At 36.6% G+C, this 22,166-nt stretch overlaps 1 protein-coding gene and 1 long non-coding RNA gene across 2 annotated transcripts; both read right to left on the bottom strand.

The window, feature by feature from the left end:
• Positions 1 to 228: 228 nt before the first annotated feature.
• Positions 229 to 9,818, bottom strand: LOC139115863 (glycine receptor subunit alpha-2-like). The gene is made up of 5 exons (XM_070678265.1): positions 9,591 to 9,818; positions 8,245 to 8,385; positions 6,467 to 6,696; positions 5,820 to 5,948; positions 229 to 3,707 (listed from the first exon to the last, which is right to left on the bottom strand). Exons 1-5 carry the CDS (start codon positions 9,727 to 9,729, stop codon positions 3,393 to 3,395), a joined length of 954 nt encoding a protein of 317 aa, XP_070534366.1. The 5' UTR covers positions 9,730 to 9,818; the 3' UTR covers positions 229 to 3,392.
• Positions 9,819 to 10,782: 964 nt separating this feature from the next.
• Positions 10,783 to 20,253, bottom strand: LOC139116504 (uncharacterized). Its single transcript, XR_011548320.1, has 4 exons — positions 19,690 to 20,253; positions 13,824 to 13,942; positions 11,610 to 11,677; positions 10,783 to 10,988 (listed from the first exon to the last, which is right to left on the bottom strand). It is a non-coding gene; the product is annotated as an uncharacterized lncRNA (long non-coding RNA).
• Between the last annotated feature and the right edge of the window lie 1,913 nt (positions 20,254 to 22,166).

Below are 22,166 nucleotides of genomic sequence, written 5' to 3'. Positions count from 1 at the left end.
TCTCCACTAATCTTCAATTATCCCTAATTCAATTAGAATACTTTCTTCTTGAGATACATGTGCCATTAATATTGGGGGGGAAATTTTTACGCGGATGTAATGCGAAGGCCCGAAGTTTCTGGCGAAAAAAGACACGTCAAGCACTGAAATCACATTTCAATTTTATTTATTTATTTATTTATTTATTTATTTATTTATTTATCCATTGCAATTACATCACGCTCTTGATATACAAATAAGAACTAATTTTCTGTATTGATGGGATCTGCGATAAATTCAAAATCATAAAACACCTCATGAAAACAGATTCCTTTCGATCAGTATTTTGCCATACAACAACAACTAATATATCAACAAAATTTATTCTGTTATGTTATAAGAGTTATAGAATTATATGAGAAGATCTGTTAACACATTTTTGTGAGGTTCATTTTTTAAATACCCTCTGATAGCATCACACACACTTTCTGATAATTACATGTGAACTTCATAATATCACATTTTATAAATTGCTCTTAAACCATTATTTAATGATATTTAGAATGAATGCACTGTTGCTTACAATCGATATCAGTTGCTGATATTTATCATAAACAGTTATAATAGTGTGCTTGGATCATTAATTCAAGACAACTCTACTTAATATCTTAAAATGGTCAGTTAAATGTATATGCTAAACACCGATATTTTAATCAACGCCATTATGAAATGGTTTTCCATCGTGAAAGTTTAATACAGTATTGTTGTACTTATTAATTAAAACATCTATAAAATATCATATTTTCAACGTTTTTAAAAATCATACAATATTGCAAAGCTGCTTTTGAAAGCTGCAATTTCATATTAAAATTTCTTTGGAAAATGACATTCTTTATTGGCATCATAAAGATATAGAGTCTGACTTGTCCATCTCTCAGCTTAAAAGGAAATATATTACACTCAATGTAGTAGAGAACGAAACACTCGAATGTTTAAAATTGAACAAAATCTTCAACTTTACCAAGTAAAAGCAAATTACATCTATTAAAAGCATACTGCTTCAGTGCTGATAGATATCACTTTCTATAGAAGTATTAACAATGTCTTTAAATTCATTTTTCAGACTTTCCTCTCGCCCAGTTTTCTCTATAGCTTGTTTAATGTTTTAAATGTAATGATATTCGTTTCTCTGCCTATATTTACATCTGGAGACGTAGGATTGAAGAATAAATAGACTCAGTGATACGTTTGTCTAAATATAATGTATCTGTATCTATAAACTGTATCTCAAGAATATATTGTACGATATATACACTCATACTCACATGTGTAATAGTTACTATTGAACAAACCGGATTGTTATAAACGTCATCATAATCTGCTAAGTCAATATGTACGATTATATCATAGCTTTGTCAGTACCAGTGAATTTGTGACGTCATACGTCCTGATTATTACTGATAATGTATCTGATTATTCAGCATTGCAGCCCCACAGCGAGCATAACGATACAATTTTTTGGGAAGCGGAAAAAGGACTGCACATTTAAAAGGAGGGAAAGTGTGCGATAAACCATGTAATACATTTAAAAGAAGGGAAAGTTTGGGATAAACTATGTAATAAAAAACGATAAATCTTGATAATGGTGCACAATATTAATAATAATAATGTCTTACTGTACAATATATCAATTTTTTGAGTCCTCCCGCATGCACTCGTAGTTTGCTCTGTCTGGCTCGTGCTCAGCATACAGTCCCCGTCGACCGTCAGATACGCTGCATGCAGTGCACTGTACCACTGCTAAAGTAATACCATAGAGCTCCATGACTACTATGTTGTTCACAGCATCGCTCTCTTCGTTGCTGTATAGGTGAAACAGAACTCAGTACACTTGCAAACTCCTAGACGATACTGGGTTTGACACATGGCATATTATGTATGTCAGTAGCCATGTGGACGATGCAAGCGTGAAAGGCTACTCGAACCAGCCATAAACCGGCCAATAACGGCAGCTGTCATAAACCCTGACCGGAAGTGTCTACGGAAATTACTACGGAGCAATTCAAAGTCTTGGTCCTAGGTCAGCTACTGCCAACAATCATGACGACCGTGGACTCTCCGTTGATCTTACATATCGGCCACCTAGTTCTGACACACTGACTGTAATCGGAGACAACTTTAATTCATCGTTTTTACTCCTTGTCTGTGGTTTTACCTTGCCTTTTTCTCGACATCGCTACGGAAACCGTCCAGTATGGTTTGTCAACTGTACCTTTCAAGCACCCGTTTACGTCAAGTTTTCTCGTTCGCCGAAATAAATAGCTCTTCTCGAGAAGCCATCGAAAATTAAATTATTTTATAGACACAATTATCAATGAAATTTAAACATTTGAATAACATTGTTGAACTATGTTGATATCGTTTGCAATTGAATGCTTTACTACTAGCGACATAATAATGATCGTATTTATCAGCTGATACCATGCAGCTCGCTGATCATGCTGATGTCAACGCATTAAGATTCCGTTTTCTTTATGTCTGGCATTTCACCGTGTCGGCTTTTTGAATGGCATATTGAAAGGTGATGTTTCAAGTTCGATATAGACGGTAGGGAAGCCATTCCTTTTCATTTCCTTCAAAAAAAATCGTTTTTTAATTCCAAATTGAACCGTTAAAGAGCTGCTCATTTTTTTGTGTTGAACGTGCGTGTTCAGTGCAGTGCAGTGTGGAGTGCGTGTAAATGTATACAGTATACAGATTCAGGGCCGATCATGCCAGACAACGCTCACTGGCTTCAAACTCAGTTTCAATTTCCTTTCTACAAATTCACTGGCATTGCCAAAACTATACAATAATAGCAAAAATGTACCGCGTCCCGGCCCATAACGGACTAAAGAAAACTTTGCAGTCCATTATGTACTCGGCTAATTTATGTCGTTAAAGTTTGCTTTCGTCCATTATGGGCCAGGAGGGGGTACATTATTGCTTAAATAACGTCGCCTTTCAAACATCTCTGATATAAGCCATGCCTGGGAACAAATGTTTCGATGATTGGCGTAAAAACTGATATATACATTTTATCGCCCTCTGCACATCAAGGTTGCACATCAAGGTTACAATCTTAAAAAGCAATGATGCTGATGGATTAAAGGGGAAGTTCACCTAGGATGATTTTTCCATATGTGCTGGCTTTGTGGTCACTTACCCCGGAAAAGCTATTTTCACCTTTTATAACTCGCGCGATTTTTTTTACGAAAAAACGATAAAAATAGTACCGGAAGTGCCTATGTAATTTGAATCATGGGTAGCAAATATGTAAAAATCATCCTTGGTGAACTTCCCCTTTAAGTGAGAAAATGCCATGAAAAAAGTATCAAATAGTGTAACTGTTCTCTACGTTGACAGAGGACCATTTAAAAGTAATATGTTCTCCAGTAAATAATTGCAAAAATACCAAAAAAGCCTAAAAATGTAACCTTGCAAATTCTGTCGACACGTTTACCATAGCCAATATATGCAGACGTTTCTGTCACTGATATCTTCTTTTCGCGGCGGCTTCCATACTGTGTTTGAAACATGGCAGATTCGGGTGTCCTTTCCGTCATTCCTTCTGTGTACGTGTACTTCGTGGAAAGATTTGTGAGAGTTGTTTGTGATTCTGCCCTGTCAAAGCTTGTCATCTTTCTTGAAGCAGGAAATCTTGCCTTATCCATGAACATGTCTTTGTCCTTTTAATAACAAAATTAATGCATTACAATGCTGTCACAAAGCCAAGTAACTGGTCAAGTTTATAGGAATCTTATATATAACAATCAACAAATAAGGCTGTCAAGCAACTGTGATTAATATATATATATATATATTATATATATATATATATATATATATATATATATATATATATATATATATATATGAACAGTGGTTTGGTGTTAATTCAGGCAATTTATAGGGCACTGATGAAAACAGACGGAGGTGGCTTAAAAGTCGAATGGAAAAGAGGTGGTAGGGGCTGACGCACTGTCAAGTAATCCGACTCAGTGTATAAAAATCAGGTACGGAAGAAGAAGTACAAGCTCATGTCGATCACCTGGAAGCAATTGAACCACGAACACCAGACAAGTTGGAAGAACTCTGACTAGCAACCATGGATAATAAACAACTGAGGTTAGTACTAAAATATACAATTCTAGGATTGCACAAACGAGCAAGAGAAGTGCTAAACGAAATTCAACAATACTACTCAGTGAGAAACAACTGTCATTGAACGATGGCAAACTCATCTATCAAGACAGAATGGTCATACCAACCACATTGAAATAGGCTCGAGGTCATGGACAATATCCATGAGGGACATCAAGGGGTGAAAACATGCTATGAATAAATGCAGTATGATAGCAAGGTTTCACCAGCAATGAGGAAAATAGCTAATTGCAAATTCTTCACGAAAAATAAACACAGGGCGAAAAGAACCCAATGATGGCAACGCCATTGCCAGAGAGCCCATGGCAGAAAATAGCTTTATATCTGTGCGATCTCAATATTTAGACATATATGGTCGTCATTGACTACTACAACAAATACTTATAATCCGTACATATGACAAGTACAACCAGCGAACAAGTGATTAGAAAAGTGCAAAATATGTTTGCCAGTTTGGGAATCCCAGAAAAAAAATTATCCGACAATGATCTGCAGTTTTTCGTCAGCAGATTTCCAAGAGTTTGACAAAAGTATGAATGTCGATGCACCACATCTAGTCTACGTTACCCACAATCCAATTGGGAGTCAGAAAAATGGAGTACGCATCGTTAAGAAAACCCTAAAGCAGTATGACGTATTTCATGCATTGATGAGCTACCGCGCAACTTCAAAAGCAGCGACGGGCATGGGTCCATGTCAACTAATGATCGAACGCCAAATGCATACCACAGTGCCTACAGTAGCAGAAAAACTAGAGCCAAGACAACCTGACTTGGAATTTGTCGGATCTGCCGATAAATAGGGAAAAAGGTACATGCGAGCGATCATTCAACAAAAGGCATTGAGCAAAGAGCCTACCAGAGCCGTTGCCCGTAGACAGCATGCACGTAAAATTGGATGGAGTACTACAAGCAAATACAGCTGTTACTCTCATACATTGTGCCAAGGTTTCTTCTAAAGGTACCCTGAGAAGAAAGCAAACATTCCTATTATCTGTGTCCAGACCAGGCAAACACAAGTAAAAACCCCGGCTCTATATATACTTGACAACGATGAGTCAGCAGATCCAGTTACACCAACCACGGTGGAGAAGTCAACGCCCAAAGTGGAACAACAACCACCGGTTGAAAATATCTCACCGCCTAGGGAAAAGAAACTTAAGAAGCTTGTCAGATGTCACAACGAATACTGTTCAGGAGATAGCAATCAGATTGCGAGGCAAAATAATTAATCTTCAGGCATCTGTTCGACTTCGGATAGCCCACCTTAAGTTCAGTTAGGCAACCCTTTTTAATAGAGTAGAAATTTTGCGCAAATAAAACGACAATCGTCATTAGAAAATTATTGACATTAAGACAAGGACAGAACAACGTACTGGCCATTATGATCGGATAAAAAACAATGTGAAAAATAACTCAAACGAGAGTGAGATGTTTTGAGTTATTAAAAGTTACAGTATAACTACAATGCTAATTAGTATCAGAATCAGATTACTTTACAAAAGACTACATGAGACAGCGACACGTAAGTAGTTAGTTGACAGTCAATTTTATTGTGTATGTAGCTTTTCGTAGAAGTTGTAATGAATGTATTGAAAACGACATCGAGCTTCGTCATATTTCATGACATATACTTACCGAGTTTCTATCTTTGCAACATTTACTAGATGCCATGCCCCCAGTGGTGTGCAACCAGTAAACCAATCCATATTCAATCAAAAGCACATAAACCAGAAGTTGACACATTGTCAGCCAAATGTCAATAGCCTGTTTGAAGAGCAGGGAGAATATCATTAAGCGAAGAAGAATAACTAGCCATGACAGAGTCACTGAAATTTATGCGAAGGAAATACAGTACCAATGGCAGATGTTAAAGTAAGTGCCAATACAATGTGTCATTATGCAAGCCACATATTTCATTGTCATTGAAATCGAGGTATAATTCAATTTAAATTGCTTACAGACAAGACTAATTCATTGAGCTGTTGGCGATGAAGTTCGTAGTTTTGGACAGTTTTCAGATACATGCAGCATTTCTTAGTTGATATGATATTCATTTATTGCATTCGTACAGTCCATAAGTAGGTCTGCTTAAGTTATTCACTGCACGTTTTAGGAAAGAAGGAAAAAATCCTGTCCTCGAAAAAATGTAATAGATCTATGATAATAGAATTAATGAAGATCACAGTGCTCAGCCAGTGTTCTTTATGACATTAATCGAAACAAGTCTTCAGTCATGCAGATTAGATGTCATTCTACTTATTATGACATAATGATTGACATACCGTTATGTATGCGACTTTAGGGAGCCCGCTTTTTAATAGGTTTGACTGAGTTATGAGAGCAAGGAGTGTGGTAATCGCCAGCGTCACCCTTGCCGGTGATGCTACGGGATCTAACCAGAGACTGAGCCACGCTACGACGACCAGTCCTGAACTAGGTATGAATGCCTCCAGGAGATAGAATCCCAGCAGGCGCTCGAGATGGAAATCGACTGTCAGGTAACTGAAGTTTCCTGTTAAAATATTAAGAAAACATACAAAATTATTGAGCAACCCTTGGAAAATATTCGCACCCACAATAATTGAACACTGAGCAAGTACTAATCACTCCTGCACAATCTTATAAAACGGATGAAGTTTATTTTATGAGACACTTGGCAAAATGCTTGATATACAACGATATATACACATATGCTGATTCCATGCCTTTATCGCATGCTTTAGGTATACGACTGAGTATACTAATAAATGGACAAGTACAGTGTACACTGGGTGGGCAAAGATCTGCATTATATATACTCATATTCTGCATGGATATACGCTACACATATCAACGTATTGAAACGTCTATATACAAAGATATACGTTACAAATACAATTAATGCTGTGTTCCATTATAATTCAATATACGTAAATATTCTGAAATTATATCAAACATTTTTCCTCGTGAGAGGATAGGAATGCTTGTCAAAGCTTGTTATATTAACAAGTAAAATGTCCAATGCAGATACAAGATGGAGTCCTCGGTGAGCAAAAGTCCCCATTCGCTGAAATTAAAATACTGTTTCAATAACTCCCCTTTGTAAGATATAATACCTCATCCGAAAGGCAAAATGTTCATCACATCAGGCGTTCTTTTAATTATGCGTGTACGGTTTTAGTGAAGGATGGAAGTGTTTCAAGTACAAAAGTTAAGGATCTTCAATTTCTCTCTGTGTGGGTCGAGAATAATGTGCTATCTTGTATTGCCACAAATAAGGTCTCACAGCATGTTCGTGATTAGTTCCTTCACTTGTACTGTGTAGCTATCTTGTGCACCTTTATACCAACGTTTCAAATTAGGTTTGCATGGTAGATAATGGTAACGTTTTACATTTGAGAAATCTTCTTCTCAGTTATCAATTATATCCAAGTTGTTCAAGATAATTAAAAACTCATGCTTGGCAATACTTTTTGTCAGAGGAAAGGGGCGTTTTGTCGTAAAAGAGAATAATAATAAGAGACTGTTGTCAATTGGCAGCATATGGTACACAAAACCTAATTACATTAAGTCAGTCTGATATAGGTGGTTAATCTTGACAGTTATTTTGAACTTCGTTCCTGTCGACTATTCACAGCGCAGAATGATACTCACCTGCTAACGTGTAGAGTTAAATCACTATACAAACACTAAATAATCATAAATAACGGGAGATATGTAACCGAATTAGGCTTTCTTCTCAGCCGAGCAATGAATAAACCGTAATGGTCAGGACCAACAAACCACAACAATCACCATTTTCTCCAAAAAAAAAATTGTGTGTACGACCGGTCTGCCTTAAATAGATCGGCAAGCAAATGTGGACTATGGAACAACAATATACGCTTTACTTTACTTGTTTGAAGACATTCCTTATATAGCGCACGAAAGTCAGTCAGTTTGCCCTATTTGACGACTGAACATGTCTCAAATAATTGACGAGCATGGTTTTGTATTATAATGTCACCAACCAAACCATATCCTAAAAATTGCAAATTGAAATTGGAAATTGCAACTATTAATTTGACATATTGGTTCTTACCAGGTATATATTGCTCTACGCCATCTGCCACTGTGCTTCCAGTCACGGCGTACTGCGGCAAAGAGACTTTTGGTTCAATTTCTACCGGTTCATTCTCGCCTGTGAGCCAATGCAACATGATCTCGTCTGTTCTATGTGCATCTAAACAAACATGAATTTAAAAACCATGTCGAATTTTGGGAGCGCAAGTTTGAAAGTTTACTTCTGAAAACTTTCTCGTAATTTGGGAGGCATTTTTCCAGCCTTTATGTATGTCACTGAATTTTGAATAAATAAATTTGTTTCCGAATAATAAAAACAAAATCAACAAAAACAACACTTATAATTATTATCATCATCATCATCATCATCATCATCATCATCATCATTATCTTGTATCTCCCAGATACACTGTAGCATAGTCATGACATATTTTGATATACTATAAACAACATTTTTAAAGAAAGAAAAAAATGGCAGCAATGAAAAGGAACTCATTGTCAAGCATCTAGTCGAGTCCGTCCCCGGTCTAATGAATATGCCTATTAATGTGCTATTTCAACAACTTGCATGTACCTAAAATGTATATTCATTAGTAACTAAGATAGCAATGCACATGAAAAATATTTTCTCTTCAAAGAAGAACAATTCTTTACTTTGCACACCTCTGTAGACGTCATTGAGCATAAACGTGTCAGTAGGGTCCAACAGAAAATGAACTAATGGCATGTATCTGAAACAACACAGGAGCAGTCACAAAATGTTCATTGGAAACGACAAAGAAATTCGAGAGTCAAACAAAATAGCAACATGACTGTAAGGCAACTGTACACATTATAGTGAATTAGTTTGGAATTACAATGTCCTTGGGTGATTAGTAAACGTTTCTGGCGATAATAAATAACGCCAACTGCATCCATTGTAAACGATCTCCTTTGATAGATTTTGCAACAATTTAACCAAATACGACGTCCGCTGTTCTCACATACAGAAAACGTTCAGTGTAGGATATACCAATGTTGTATCTACCAGTTGAGAAAAACATATCATTATAGCTTTCTGTGCAGTTTCACCGACGGGAAATGTGATAAGATAATATAATAATATTCAAGCAGTCAGTGGATGGGCGAGTTTTTCAATGGGAGTGCAGCGACATTGACGATGTTGACTGTGAACGTCGTATTGGATTAAATTGTTGCAAAATTTATCAGAGGAGAACGATTGTAATGAATACATGTGGTGTCATTTTCTATCCCCAGAAACGTTTTTTTTCTTATCACCCAAGCACGTCGTAATTCCAAGCAATTATAAATTTCACTGTAAAATCTAAACAGAAGAAAATGCCAAAAAATAGGTGTCATGCTTACAGGACATAATCTTCATTCCACAGTCTTGCTGATCAAATGGAAATTTGCTCAAGTTCATATAGCATGTTAACGTGAGTGACATCCTGAACAGTAAGTAGAAACACAGAGAAACATATAGACAGAGTGGCAACACTTGCATGCCTTTTGTTCCATGGTCGTCTCGGTAGACTATTGGCTTTTCATATTAAAATGAGCTTCAAAGGTGTTTAACTTTTTGGAGGCTTTGTTTGTGGTTAATAATTACACGAGATTATGCGAAAAAATACGACGAGATGGCATCGTACTGCCAGTCGCGTAGCAACCATAGCTACTTTATGAGCTCTCAGGCCAGAAACACTGCTTCACGCCAATCAAAACATAACACGCCAGCAGTTTCATAAACATGTCTTTCCTTGACGCACGTGTAAAAGACGGTATGACTGACCGTAAACCATTGAGTAAACCAGAGAGTATCGATAAAAGACTTTCAAATTTGGTTCAAATAAACTCATATATATTCATAAAAATATGAGAGGAATTTTTAAAACGGTAAAACTCATTTTCCTGAAGCTCAAAACACTCCCGTTTTCGCCAGCACGTCAATTCTGCTCAGCACCACACGACAACAACAACACAAACTTTGCCCGAACGTACTTTCGCTTAACAATAGGCGAAAATCCGAAAAGTACCGAAGGATTCATGGTCGGCACTCTCGGAAAAGAGAGGCGAGAGCAACCTGAGGCGAGGCGAACATGGATGGGTTACGTAACCGCTTCACGCCTTAAACAATACCCGTTGCCACTCTATCTATCTTTCGCTATGTAGAAATTAAGATGATGCAGAATTACCATCATACTCACATATGTACGTACATACATACATACATTCGTACATACATACATACATACAGACAGGCAGACAGACAGGCAGGCAGTAGACAGACAGACGGACAGACACACAGACACACAGACACACAGACACACAACACACATACAGACACACACATACATACATACATACATACATACATACATACATACATACATACATACATACATACATACATACATACATACATACATACATACATACATACATACATACATACGTACGTACGTACTTACGTACGTAAGTACATACATACATACATACATACATGCGTACATACATACAACAAAATGAAAATCAACTTGAAAGTACCAACCGTAAACTGTAGACTATATCACCATTCGGGTTGATTTGAAAAAGTGAATTTTGCTTTGGCGATTCATGAACAAAACTCTCTTTAGAGTTCAAAATGAAGGTATCAGGAGTCCAGAACATTGTTCTCACGTCGTCGTCGACAGAAAGAATTGTGGCGTTGTGTTTGAGACGCGGGTCATTCCAAAACTGTCTATAGTACATAGTTATGGAGTAATCCTATTTGAAAGGACAAAAAACAGTCTTGTCGTCAGTGCAGCATACAGCCGTCCGCCGTCGGCGCCCATGAATCGTTTGTGACGTAAAATGTTTGTTTTGCTGTTATAAAAGCTAAAAAGCCAAGCTGTCATGTTTTAACTGATAAAATTCCAAATAATATTAAACGTCAAAAAATCAGCTAAGATTGTAGTTACCATCTAGTTTTATTGGCAATACTTTGTCAAGTTTATACTACTATCTAATACAAGCTTTCATGTTCGGCGGGAGGTTTAGGGCACTTTAAAGGAAATTAACTGAGTTCGGTGAATATCCTTTCATTATGGCATTAAATTGCCATCTTTAATTGTGAACAACGATGCCGATGAATTTATGTAGAAAAGTAAGGGAGCATATTAAGCCCTGATAGACTTCTTATATCTGTGTCCCCATTGCTGTCGACTTAACTCAAATGGTGAAATTTACCGAATATTATTTTATCGGGAGTGATTGTGTGCTCTGTATCTATCCAGTAGAGTTTAGAGTGGTACATGTACTTTATTCTTCATATAGTATATCCATTGTTGAAATTTTTGTTTATCGACAACTTGAAAGAAATCGGTGTTCAACGGACAGGGTGCTTACCGTATCTGTCTCAGAGACTGAATGAAAACTTGCCACGAAAATATTGATGTCAACGTCGACCGGTTTGCCTGTAAAGATAATGCTTTCCGTTGAAAATTCCCCTTTGGACAGGTTGTATTTTTCAGAATTCGTATGGTTTAAAACGTTAAAAGAACGTATTAGGAAAAGTTGGCATACATAGTTGTACTCTTAAAAAGATAGCCGGCGAAGCTACCGTATGCCGCTTGTCCTGATGCCGTTTAATGATTATTTTGTCCTCTCTTCTATGCATAACTAAAGACAATCCATCCGAAATCATGCATGTCGCAAAGTCAAGATATGTTATGAAGGTCGGGGAACAATGTGCAGGGTCAAAGCTCGCTTTGTTATAGAACATTTTGTCGGTGTCAGCCTTGTCACTGATGTGAATTCTTCCAAATTTTCTTTCACTTTTCATAGACGTCAGAAGACTAAATGTCAAATAGCAATGTCATTAATGATCATAATGATACAGTATAGCAAAAACATCTCAATTATAAGTCAATTTGCATACAAAGTAGCCACAAACCCCAGTCATTAGCAATGACCTTCACAATGACGAAACTTGTCCTTAAGGAGCATATTGTAAAAATTAAGGCTACTGCATCATTTTGAATATTTTACGAGCTTGTTTGATCTGTGCCTTAACAATTATGCCTTCACTAATTGTGGCATGAAAGTTGCAGCTCGTAGGATGACTTGAAGAACTGTATTGATCTTTAAGATTTGATATTAACTACTTGTATCTGTAGTTCAAAAAAATCTGTCAGATTCAAGTCACGCCTGTATGGCCATCTATTGTCAAAGTTCCCCTATTTTGACATTTTATGTTGAGGTAGTATGCGCCTCAAAAGTGAAAGACTTTTGCTCAAACTTCCTCAGCGAAACTTTCAACCATTTGCTTTCTAAATCAAGCATAAAAGTCGGGGGTCACGGTGAAAATTTTGCACTGAAGAAAGAAATTACCTATGGCAAGTTTTACCGATATCTGTAATTCAAAATGGTTGCTATCCATGTGTTAACTCTATAGGGATACCATTTTCGATTTTCAAACAAACTAAGCCGTAGAAAAATTTTCTTACACCAAGCACTTTCAGAATAAACTCTCAAAGTAGAAGACAAGAAAAGAATTGCAGGTATATCGTCTTTTCTATCCCAAGAAACTTTAATCTTAAACTCTCACCAAAGGGCATTGCAAATCTGAGCTATTTTGAAATACACTGTAATATCTACCTTAATGACCATTGTTTCAGTATGCAAATCAGAACAATAGTACCAAACAAATATCTACATCATAGTTATATTTAATCAACGAGTCATATTTTATTAGCATAAAATTGTGCATTGTGTTCTTAAGTTATTTTTCAAAAACACCATCCTTCGACATTATTAAAAGGGGACAACGACACACGAGGATCTACTCTTTCACTCTACGCAGGTGTCATGTTGAACACAGACATATATATATATATATATATATATATATATATATATATACTTATATATTTACTTCGTAGAGACACTTTGAACAAGGTCACGTATATCTCTCTGCAAAACATACGATTAATCCCAGAGAAAAAGAAAAAGATTTCAATCTTTCCTTCTTCTGAATTGTAGCATAAAACATGTTTCTTTTTTTGAATCGTATGCTCTGTCACATAAAAATCCTGTTATTGTAGCTTGTTTGTAAAATGAAGTCATTTTGTTCTGGCAGTTAAAAGGTCACAAATGGATTCAAAATTGAGTTTACCGTACAACACTTTTTGATTTACCTGTGAAAGTAAAGTGTATGCCAATTTCGCCTAACAAATGCTACTAAGTCAAAAAATGTTTCATATGCCGTGTCTAAATGAACCTTTTGAACTCGTCAGCATGGTTATTCCTCTATTAGTCTCCAACGTCCATTTCCCCGATAAACCGGGTCGGACGCCTTCCGGAATCGCTGTGATGAACTTCTGTATTTCTTACAAAATACTAAGGTGTTTAAAATTGTCAAGACCCAATACAAACTTGACATGAACCTAGGTGTACATCTTGATCTGATTAAAGTGAAAGACCAGAAAATCACAGCTTGACATCTGGTACGAAACTATCGAATGTTTAAAGGCTACAACAAGTGGCAAGAACTCGTGAGTTACACGCTCTTTCTGAGTAGACGTTTTTGTCTGCGAAAGTAAAATATCTGAAAACGCTTACCATGTGTTCTTGGACGCTTGCGAACATTGTTTATTTCTGCAAGTTGTCGCAATATCGCTGGTTCGTCAACTGTTGCATTGTGGCCTACGTCGTTGACACCTGCGACTTCCGTCAATATTCTGTATTGATGGATGGATGAATTGATGGATGGATGGATAAATGAATGAATAAATCAATATATAGATGTAAAGATGTATTAATGAATGTATGGAAGGAGGGATGTTGGGATGGATAAAATATTCATTGTATATAATAAAGTTTCTCTTTACATTGCACGTGAATGTAAACCTATGGAAATAAACGAAATCATTCAAAGAAATCATTTTTTCGTATTGCTAGGTGGCCTCTAAACGTCGGTGGATGCAGAACAATGAAAATGCATAATTATTAACTAAATACAGTTTGCAAGCACTGCGTTATCATTCATTGGGCTTCTGAGTTGTTGATGTTGTGGACCCGTCATTGCTACAGCATGTATATTTTTACTTGTTTGTTTAGGGGGTATCAACCACTTATGATAACAGAAGCATAAAGTGAAAATGATGAAATTAAAAGATAATATAGCGGAAAATAATCGTAAGGACTGTCTTATGCGAGTTTCGAAATAGAACGAAAAAGCTTGAAAATAACACGCATTTTTATTATTGTAAGTATTGTATTATTCATGATATTGCGACTTCCAAGCGTGGTTCGCCATGCATAAAACATAGTCATGTCAGGAAGTCGTCTGATTAGAATTAAACGTAATTTTAAGCCTTCAACGATAAAAAAGAAATTTCAGTTACGATGTATTTTGTGTGTCTTTTTGTGGGTTTTAGGTAATTGCGATAGCCACATTTGGAAGCCGGGATACCAGAGACATTTGTAAAAAGCATTATTAAACGTTTTGGTCAAATGTTGCTTTTCCGAGCGACGATATTCAACTTACACTTTCACTCTTGCGATTGCCCCCTTGTACCATCATTGTGAGCGTAATTACTCATATTTTGCACAACAATTTTCGGCAGATAAACAAATTTTGTCAGTTTCTACCAAATTTTTCAAGGATACACAAATACTTCATGGAAAAAGTTTGCTATATTATCATGTAAGTTAAGAAATATTATTACTGAAAGATAACTTCGATGTATGAACGTAGGATGTGTTGGCTCGATATGTACCAGCTCAATAGGCAACGTCGTATTCACGTTAATCTCCAGTAACATTTGTCATTTTTAATGAAAAAAAAATTCCAACTGATTAATCATTCGTAGCTGTTTACTTTGCAATACAAAATCAGTCATTTGAACGCCTGAGTCAGTAAGTGTAACTGATATTGCAATTAACGGCAAAAAAGCATATCATTTTGCTACAGGATATTGTCAGAAGGTAATATGGTATGTATGTATGTATGTATGTATGTATGTATGTATGTATGTATGTATGTATGTATGTATGTATGTATGTATGTATGTATGTATGTATGTATGTATGTATGTATGTATGTATTATGTATGCATGTATGTGTGTTGTGTGTGTGTGTGTGTGTGTGTGTGTGCGTGCGTGCGTGCGTGCGATGCGTGCGTGCATGCGTCATGCCTTCATAGCATGTATGTATGTATGTATGTATGTATGTCCGTACATGTATGGATGGATGTTGATGGATTGATGTTGTGATATATTGATGGATCGAAGGATGGATGGATGGGTGGGTGGATGGATTGATGGATGGATGGTTGCTCATATGCATGCATGAATGTATGTTAACAGCCATGCCAGCCTACTACTTTAGAACATTCTAAAGGTAATTCATCACACGTTTGGAAGTTATTACGCGAAATGAATGAAGATTGTGACAGTAATTCTGCAATTGAGTCTATAACTCCTTCTGATTGGTTAAACCACTTCAAAATGCTGCTAACAACGATTATAACCAGATATTATTCATTACAACACAAATGAAGCTAACATTATGGAAGAACTTGAGAATCTTGAATCAGATTATGATAAACAAAACGACTTCTTAACGGTCCTATTCTAAACCATGAAAATTCAACGCGCTATAGGGCAACCCAAATACAATAAATCATCTGCAGAAGATAAATTGTGCAATGAAATGTTTAAATGTGGAGGATACTATCTCACAAGTGCTCTTGGAAAAATGTTTAATGTTGTCCTTAATTCTGGAGTAATGCCCAAATCATGGAATACTAGTCTAATTGTCCCAATATATAAATCAGGCTCAAAAACAAACCCCTTCAAATTATAGAAGAATCGCTATTTCAAGCTGTTTAGGAAAATTATTCAACTAGTATATTAAATCATAGATTGACAGAATACCTGAATGAAAACAAGAAATTAAAACAGGGCAGGAAAAATCTGAAGAAAAAGGGTATGAAAGCAGTGTACCTTTTAAAAGAAAAAATTGGTAGAAATCTAAATGTCCCATTAGCACAATCATTATTTGATAAACTTATCAGACCCATTCTTGTGTATGGTTGTGAGGTATGGGGACACGAGTGTACCTCCAAATCAGCTATAGAAGACGTTCACCTCAGCTTTTGCCGATTCTTATTGGGAATTTCAAGAAACACATCAACTTGCAACATACAGTGAACTTGGTCGTTATCCCATCGAAATTTTTATTCAAAAACAGATGATCAAATACTTTAATAGACTTAATAATAGCGAACACTGTCTGTTAAAGGAAGCATTCCTTGTTAACAAAACTCTGAAAAGCAAGTGGTATTGTAAGATTGAGTCAATCTGTACTAATATCGGGGAAATGCAACTTGTTAATTCCGATCACATTATCACTAGGTCTGAATCGACCAAAATTTATGGCAAACTTAAAGGCACATACGATGAATTGTGGGAAAGAGAAATCCAAGATGATAAAAGAACGAATAAAGATGCAAAAAATAAATTGAGAACATACAGAATATTTAAACAAAGTATCGAGCTTGAAAATTACATTACTACTATCAATAATATTGATCTCCGAGACAGTCTTGTCAAATTTAGATTAAGTAATCATTCATTAAAAATTGAAACAGGACGCCACAATAAAATTCCGGTACATGAAAGAATCTGCGAACTTTGCGATAGTAAATTTGTAGAAGATGAACAACATTTCATCATTTCTTGCAAATTTTACACCAGCCAAAGAAATCTCTTGTTTGCTGCAGCTGCAAAATATAATACCGCATTTTATGATATGCCTAACAAATTTGAATTCATAATGAAAAATACTAGCATATCAATTCCTCTAGCACAATACATATCTACATGTATGAAATTGAGAATGGAACGCCTATCAGAAATGTAATCATCATTTGATTTGGGTTTTTTTTGGTTTGAATTTATTTCTTTTCGTATTATTACTTCGAAACACTTTTGGTTTCGTTTGAGTAACTTCCTCTTTTGTTTTTGTAACCTTTTCTTCCTTCAGAGGGAAGTTATGTGTTTAATAATAAACTATTTAAACTACTACGTTTGTGCTTAATGAAAATTTGAGCTATTAAAATATAAAATAAATGTATGTATGTCGTGTGAGCTTGAATCACTAAATGTCCGTAAAGTTAATATTGTAAAATATGAACATGGAACCTAGATTCTTCTTATTGTAGGGATAAGTAGACATGGGATGGTTTTTTAAGTTCTGAACAACCCGGCTTATCAGTTTCAGTCATTTTAAGGTGAGCTTCATTTGAGTGGAAAGAAATCCTATGGAAATACAGGAGAAGTCGCCCCTATATTGCAAAATGCTATCATAAGGCCAAAAAAAGAAAAGAAATGTTTCTGGTCAGGTCTTTCTTTAAAAAATGGTGCGGCGACGAGAATTTTTTTTTTATTTTTTTTTCCCTCAAGGGAGGGAGGAGGGTCAGTCAGTGTTTCATCTAGGATACTACACCAGGGGGGATTGGTCCCCCTCTACTGGAATTTTTGAGGGGGATTTTAAAATTTTGGGGGGATTTAACTGAAACATTTAATGACATCTTATATATAAGTTTTAATGTTGCAGTGATGTCACTTGTGATATACATACTACAAGCCATAAATCACTTGCTTACAAAATCCAAGCTGCTGGCTGCAAAGACCATCCTCTATAAGATTTTTTCAAAAGTCAACAAATTTGGGTATCACTGTTGTGAATGTATAGGGCTTCCAAGAGTGGCGGAGAGCTCATTAATATTCATAAGCATTAATATCCCAAAAAAATTGTAGCATATTCCCTCATGCTTAAATATTCTGTATGTTTGTTTGCACATATTCTGTAAGTCTGCTTTCATAGGGCTTAACATCAACATTAACAACAGCCAGCCATTCCCACTGTACCTTCAAGGGATTTTTCATTTTTCACTGAACTGTCTGCACTACACAAACAAAGAAAAAAATCTATTGTAGTTATAAAAGAATGTTTTGTAGCTTCTGAAAAAATAATGTGCTTGTTTGTCACGTTTTCACTGTGCGTAAATCATCCCTCACTACTGTAAGTATGGATCAAGATTGACCTTTGCAAACCAGTGAGCTGTATTTTTCTAGTGACCTAGCTGGTCTTGTAGTTTCGTGCGCAGACTCAGTAGAGCTAAAACGAAAAACTTAGAGGGTCAGATCCCGTATTTTGCGGAGTCGAGTTTTTCTCGATGTCACATTCGCTCCAGTTGCTTTTTTTCAGTCATTTTAGAATGGGGAAAATAACAAACAGAAAGGTTGGTTGTATCCGACAGTTAATTTTAGGGTTTATTTGACCAGAAAAATGAGTCAGTGTCTGTTCACTGAATTCAAAAACCGGGCCCATTGACACCACAGCTTGCTTCAATGCGCTATGCTTGTGCAGTCTGCACTGAACACGTTTCTGTGACAGTAAAGTCCAATTTTTCGTGTCAATTTTGCTATCAGAATTATTTTCAGAGTGTTATGGACATTCATATGATGCACAAAAACTTCAGTTTGTCTCCTTTTCTCAATCGTACAGAGATGATGTGACACAGAAACCTTATCGGGCTAGGGCAATGAACTTTTGTGAACGTAACTCTCAACTGGCTGATATAGGCTTTCATATGCAAAATCAGCGTACGGAAATTTACGCGTGGTATAGTTTCAACAGCATTTTATTGAAGCAGTTCAAAAAGTATCAAAATCGAACTAAAATTAGTCCCTTCCATGTAAATGTTCTTGCTACACTATACAATGCCTGTTGCCACACTATTAACAGGTGCCGATAACGGGTCAAATGCATCGAAGTGTGACAACCATGATAGCAGCCATTCCAGCCAGCTCAGTGCAGTGCGCAATGGGTCGCCCCTTCTACGTGCAACTGGCGGCGCGCAGCAACCAAAGAGGGGGAATCGCGCAATCGCGCAGCCTAGATGAAACACTGGTCAGTTTTATAGTTTTATCAATATAGTCACATTATACTGTTCATGCAGTCACTGATCATGCACCCCAAAGAATTTTCTCTTTCTCTTCAGCCGTTTTGGTTTGGTGTCATAGCAATCAGTACGTTGTTTGCCGCGGCCGCCAGCCACAAAACCGGGTAAAAAGGGTGACGCGCTGTTGTTCAGGTGACGCGCGCGCTGACCAGAAACATTTTTCTTTTTTTGCCTAAGAACGCTACTCGGAAACTGCGCAAAAACAATATGTTACCTTGAAACGCAGATGTAATGCTATAGTTTACTAAATCTATATATACATTCCCACATGACAAACAAAATATAGCTCTGTGTTATTTTTGGCACACGTGGTATATCGAGAAAAAAATGCTGAAATGTCATATCCGACCTTTCAAGGCAATACAGGCTTGATAAACTCGCTTGGATCGATGGAAAGCAAGGCATAGTAGGTCAGCGAAGATTATCCAGTCGCCCTGTTTAAGGTAACTCACCCCATAATGACGAAAAGGCGAATTATGACGATCGACATCTTTGCTTCGAAGTTCGCGGCTGCCATTCAAAGTGATTGATGAAATCCAGCAACAAGCTTCGTTCAGATAACACTTCAAAGTACTCTACGTGCAGCAATGTTCATCTTGTTGTCGTCGTCGCCGTCTTCAACGTGCGCATGCGTAATGCTTGTCATGACAGCATTTCGCAAGCTGTTACCCAATTGGTTGGCTGAATCCTACCGTTATTATTCAATTATAAGTTGCAGTGAATAGTGACAATCGACCAATCAGCTATAAACTACCGAGCCAGCTGTACATCAACAGGACTTCTGCTATGCTATCTGCCCTACATAGACCATATAGTTAAGGTAATTAACGCCGAAAAACATCTTTTCTGAACGATATCACGGAGTGATTAATTAACGAATTGCCAATAAATTTTTACTATACCAGTTTAAAAGACAACGCCATAAGAAAGTCTAGCCTATGAGAAATAAGAATGCCACACTTCATAGAAGTATTGAATTAACAGTTTGAACCACCACGACGGGTCAATAACTTATATATGCAGCACAGAAACATATAAATCTGTTATTGTACTTCTTCTTAGTGGTGGTAAAACGTAATGATAATTATAATAGCCTTGGTCATTTTGCTCCAAACCACGTAGACACCCATATTTCACGTTTTGCAGGCATGCCGTTCCAAGGTCAATGTCCCCAAAAATAGTTCACTTGAAACACTATATAAGCCTACAGAAAATCGTGACTGCCGAAGGTTAAACATTCAGCATCCACGAGTCCGTGCCAATTAATCACTATAGGTATTACATAAACAAAATCTTACTTCATTTTCTTGCATATGTTTCCTTTCTTGAGTGATCATACCTTCCTATTCTGCTGATAAATCAAGCTTTTACATGTTCCCTGCAATTATACGCGGGTGGCGCGATATCTATATTGAGAACAATATAATAGAGTTTTCTAATTTGATTGATGGCTTTGGTTGATTTCAGGCTCTGAAGACCGAACGAAGGGTCTAGGCCGGAGGCACTCACGCAAGCTGATCATGAGCTCGTTTCGTGGGCATTATTGATTAAGCTTTGATACGGATTCTCAATATTGTACAATTCTTAACTGATCTTCCCACTCAGTGTGGGCTCATTTTAAAGCTCGTAGGAATAAGAAAAACTTTCACCGTCATAGTTTTTCGAAATTCGAAAAGTCATTGTTCCCTATAGAGTTCACACAGCGATGGCAGCCATTTTGAATTTCGAACCTCGCTAAATTTACGCTTTTTACGCATAACTTCAGGATCGCACATTGAAAGTTGGCATTACTGTTACGGTAGCATGCTTGAAAAGGTACAGAAAGTTATTGACACATGGGTACTTAAGTAGCCTTCGATTCGATTAATTAATGATTGGTTTGCCAATTGAAACTATATGAATATTGAATGAAAACAAAAACCTTCACTCTATAATAAAAATTGAAGGTCTATAGCATTTTAAAATTATAGGTTACCAATTGTTGTGATTGCTTCGTCATACACTCTAACAACATTTGTCAAGTTTAGCCTCCCCCCTCCCCTGCCGCTATTAAAAACAGAAAAAAGCCGATCACTTGAGAATTATTTTAATACACACAGCGCTTTATCACTGTCCACTGCATCGTTAAGGGTAAATTACTTTGTTAAACCATATCGTACAATGAAGAGAAACCCTGTAGTCATAGAAACATAGGCAGAAAAATGACACACTGAAGAATAACCTTATTCCAATTTATTGAATTTCATCCAGAATAACAGATCTGGGCTGTCTTCTTTTGATTATACTAATTGAAGCTCGTCGCAAGTGATGATTTATTCATCGTTTTTGGAAACTGTCATTATAGCTGTTATCGGAAGCTGTTATCCAACTGGTTGGCTTAATCCTACCGTTACAATTCAATTGTAAGATGCAGTGAATAGTGACAATCGACCAATCAGCTATAAACTACCGAGCCAGCTGTACATCAACAGGACTTCTGCTATGCTATCTGCCCTACATAGACCATATAGTTAAGGTAATTAACGCCGAAAAACATCTTTTCTGAACGATATCACAGAGTGATTAATAAACGAATTGCCAATAAATTTTTACTATACCAGTTTAAAAGACAACGCCATAAGAAAGTCTAGCCTATGAGAAATAAGAATGCCACACTTCATAGAAGTATTGAATTAACAGTTTGAACCACCACGACGGGTCAATAACTTATATATGCAGCACCAGAAACATATAAATTATGTATCTACTTCTTAGTGGTGGTAAAAAGTAATGATAATTTATAATAGCCTTGGTCATTTTGCTCCAAACCATGTGGACATCCATATTTCACGTTTTGCAGGCATGCGGTTGCAAGGTCAATGTCCCCAAAAATAGTTCACTTGAAGCACTATATAAGCCTACAGAAAATCGTGACTGCCGAAGGTTAAAC

This window comes from Ptychodera flava, chromosome 17, assembly GCF_041260155.1.
Source record: "Ptychodera flava strain L36383 chromosome 17, AS_Pfla_20210202, whole genome shotgun sequence".
Taxonomy (NCBI): domain Eukaryota; kingdom Metazoa; phylum Hemichordata; class Enteropneusta; family Ptychoderidae; genus Ptychodera; species Ptychodera flava.
This window is presented reverse-complemented; position numbering and strand designations above follow the sequence as displayed.

What these genes read in the sequence shown, in the direction of transcription:
- LOC139115863 (XM_070678265.1), bottom strand. Translation starts at nt 9,729, where the DNA reads ATGCAAGTGTTGCCACTCTGTCTATATGTTTCTCTGTGTTTCTACTTA. An exon ending in CGTAGAGCAATATATACCTG is followed by an intron (nt 6,697 to 8,244) that starts GTAAGAACCAAT and finishes ATATTTTAACAG; the next exon opens with GAAACTTCAGTTACCTGACA. An exon ending in CTAAAGTCGCATACATAACG is followed by an intron (nt 5,949 to 6,466) that starts GTATGTCAATCA and finishes CTCTTCAAACAG; the next exon opens with GCTATTGACATTTGGCTGAC.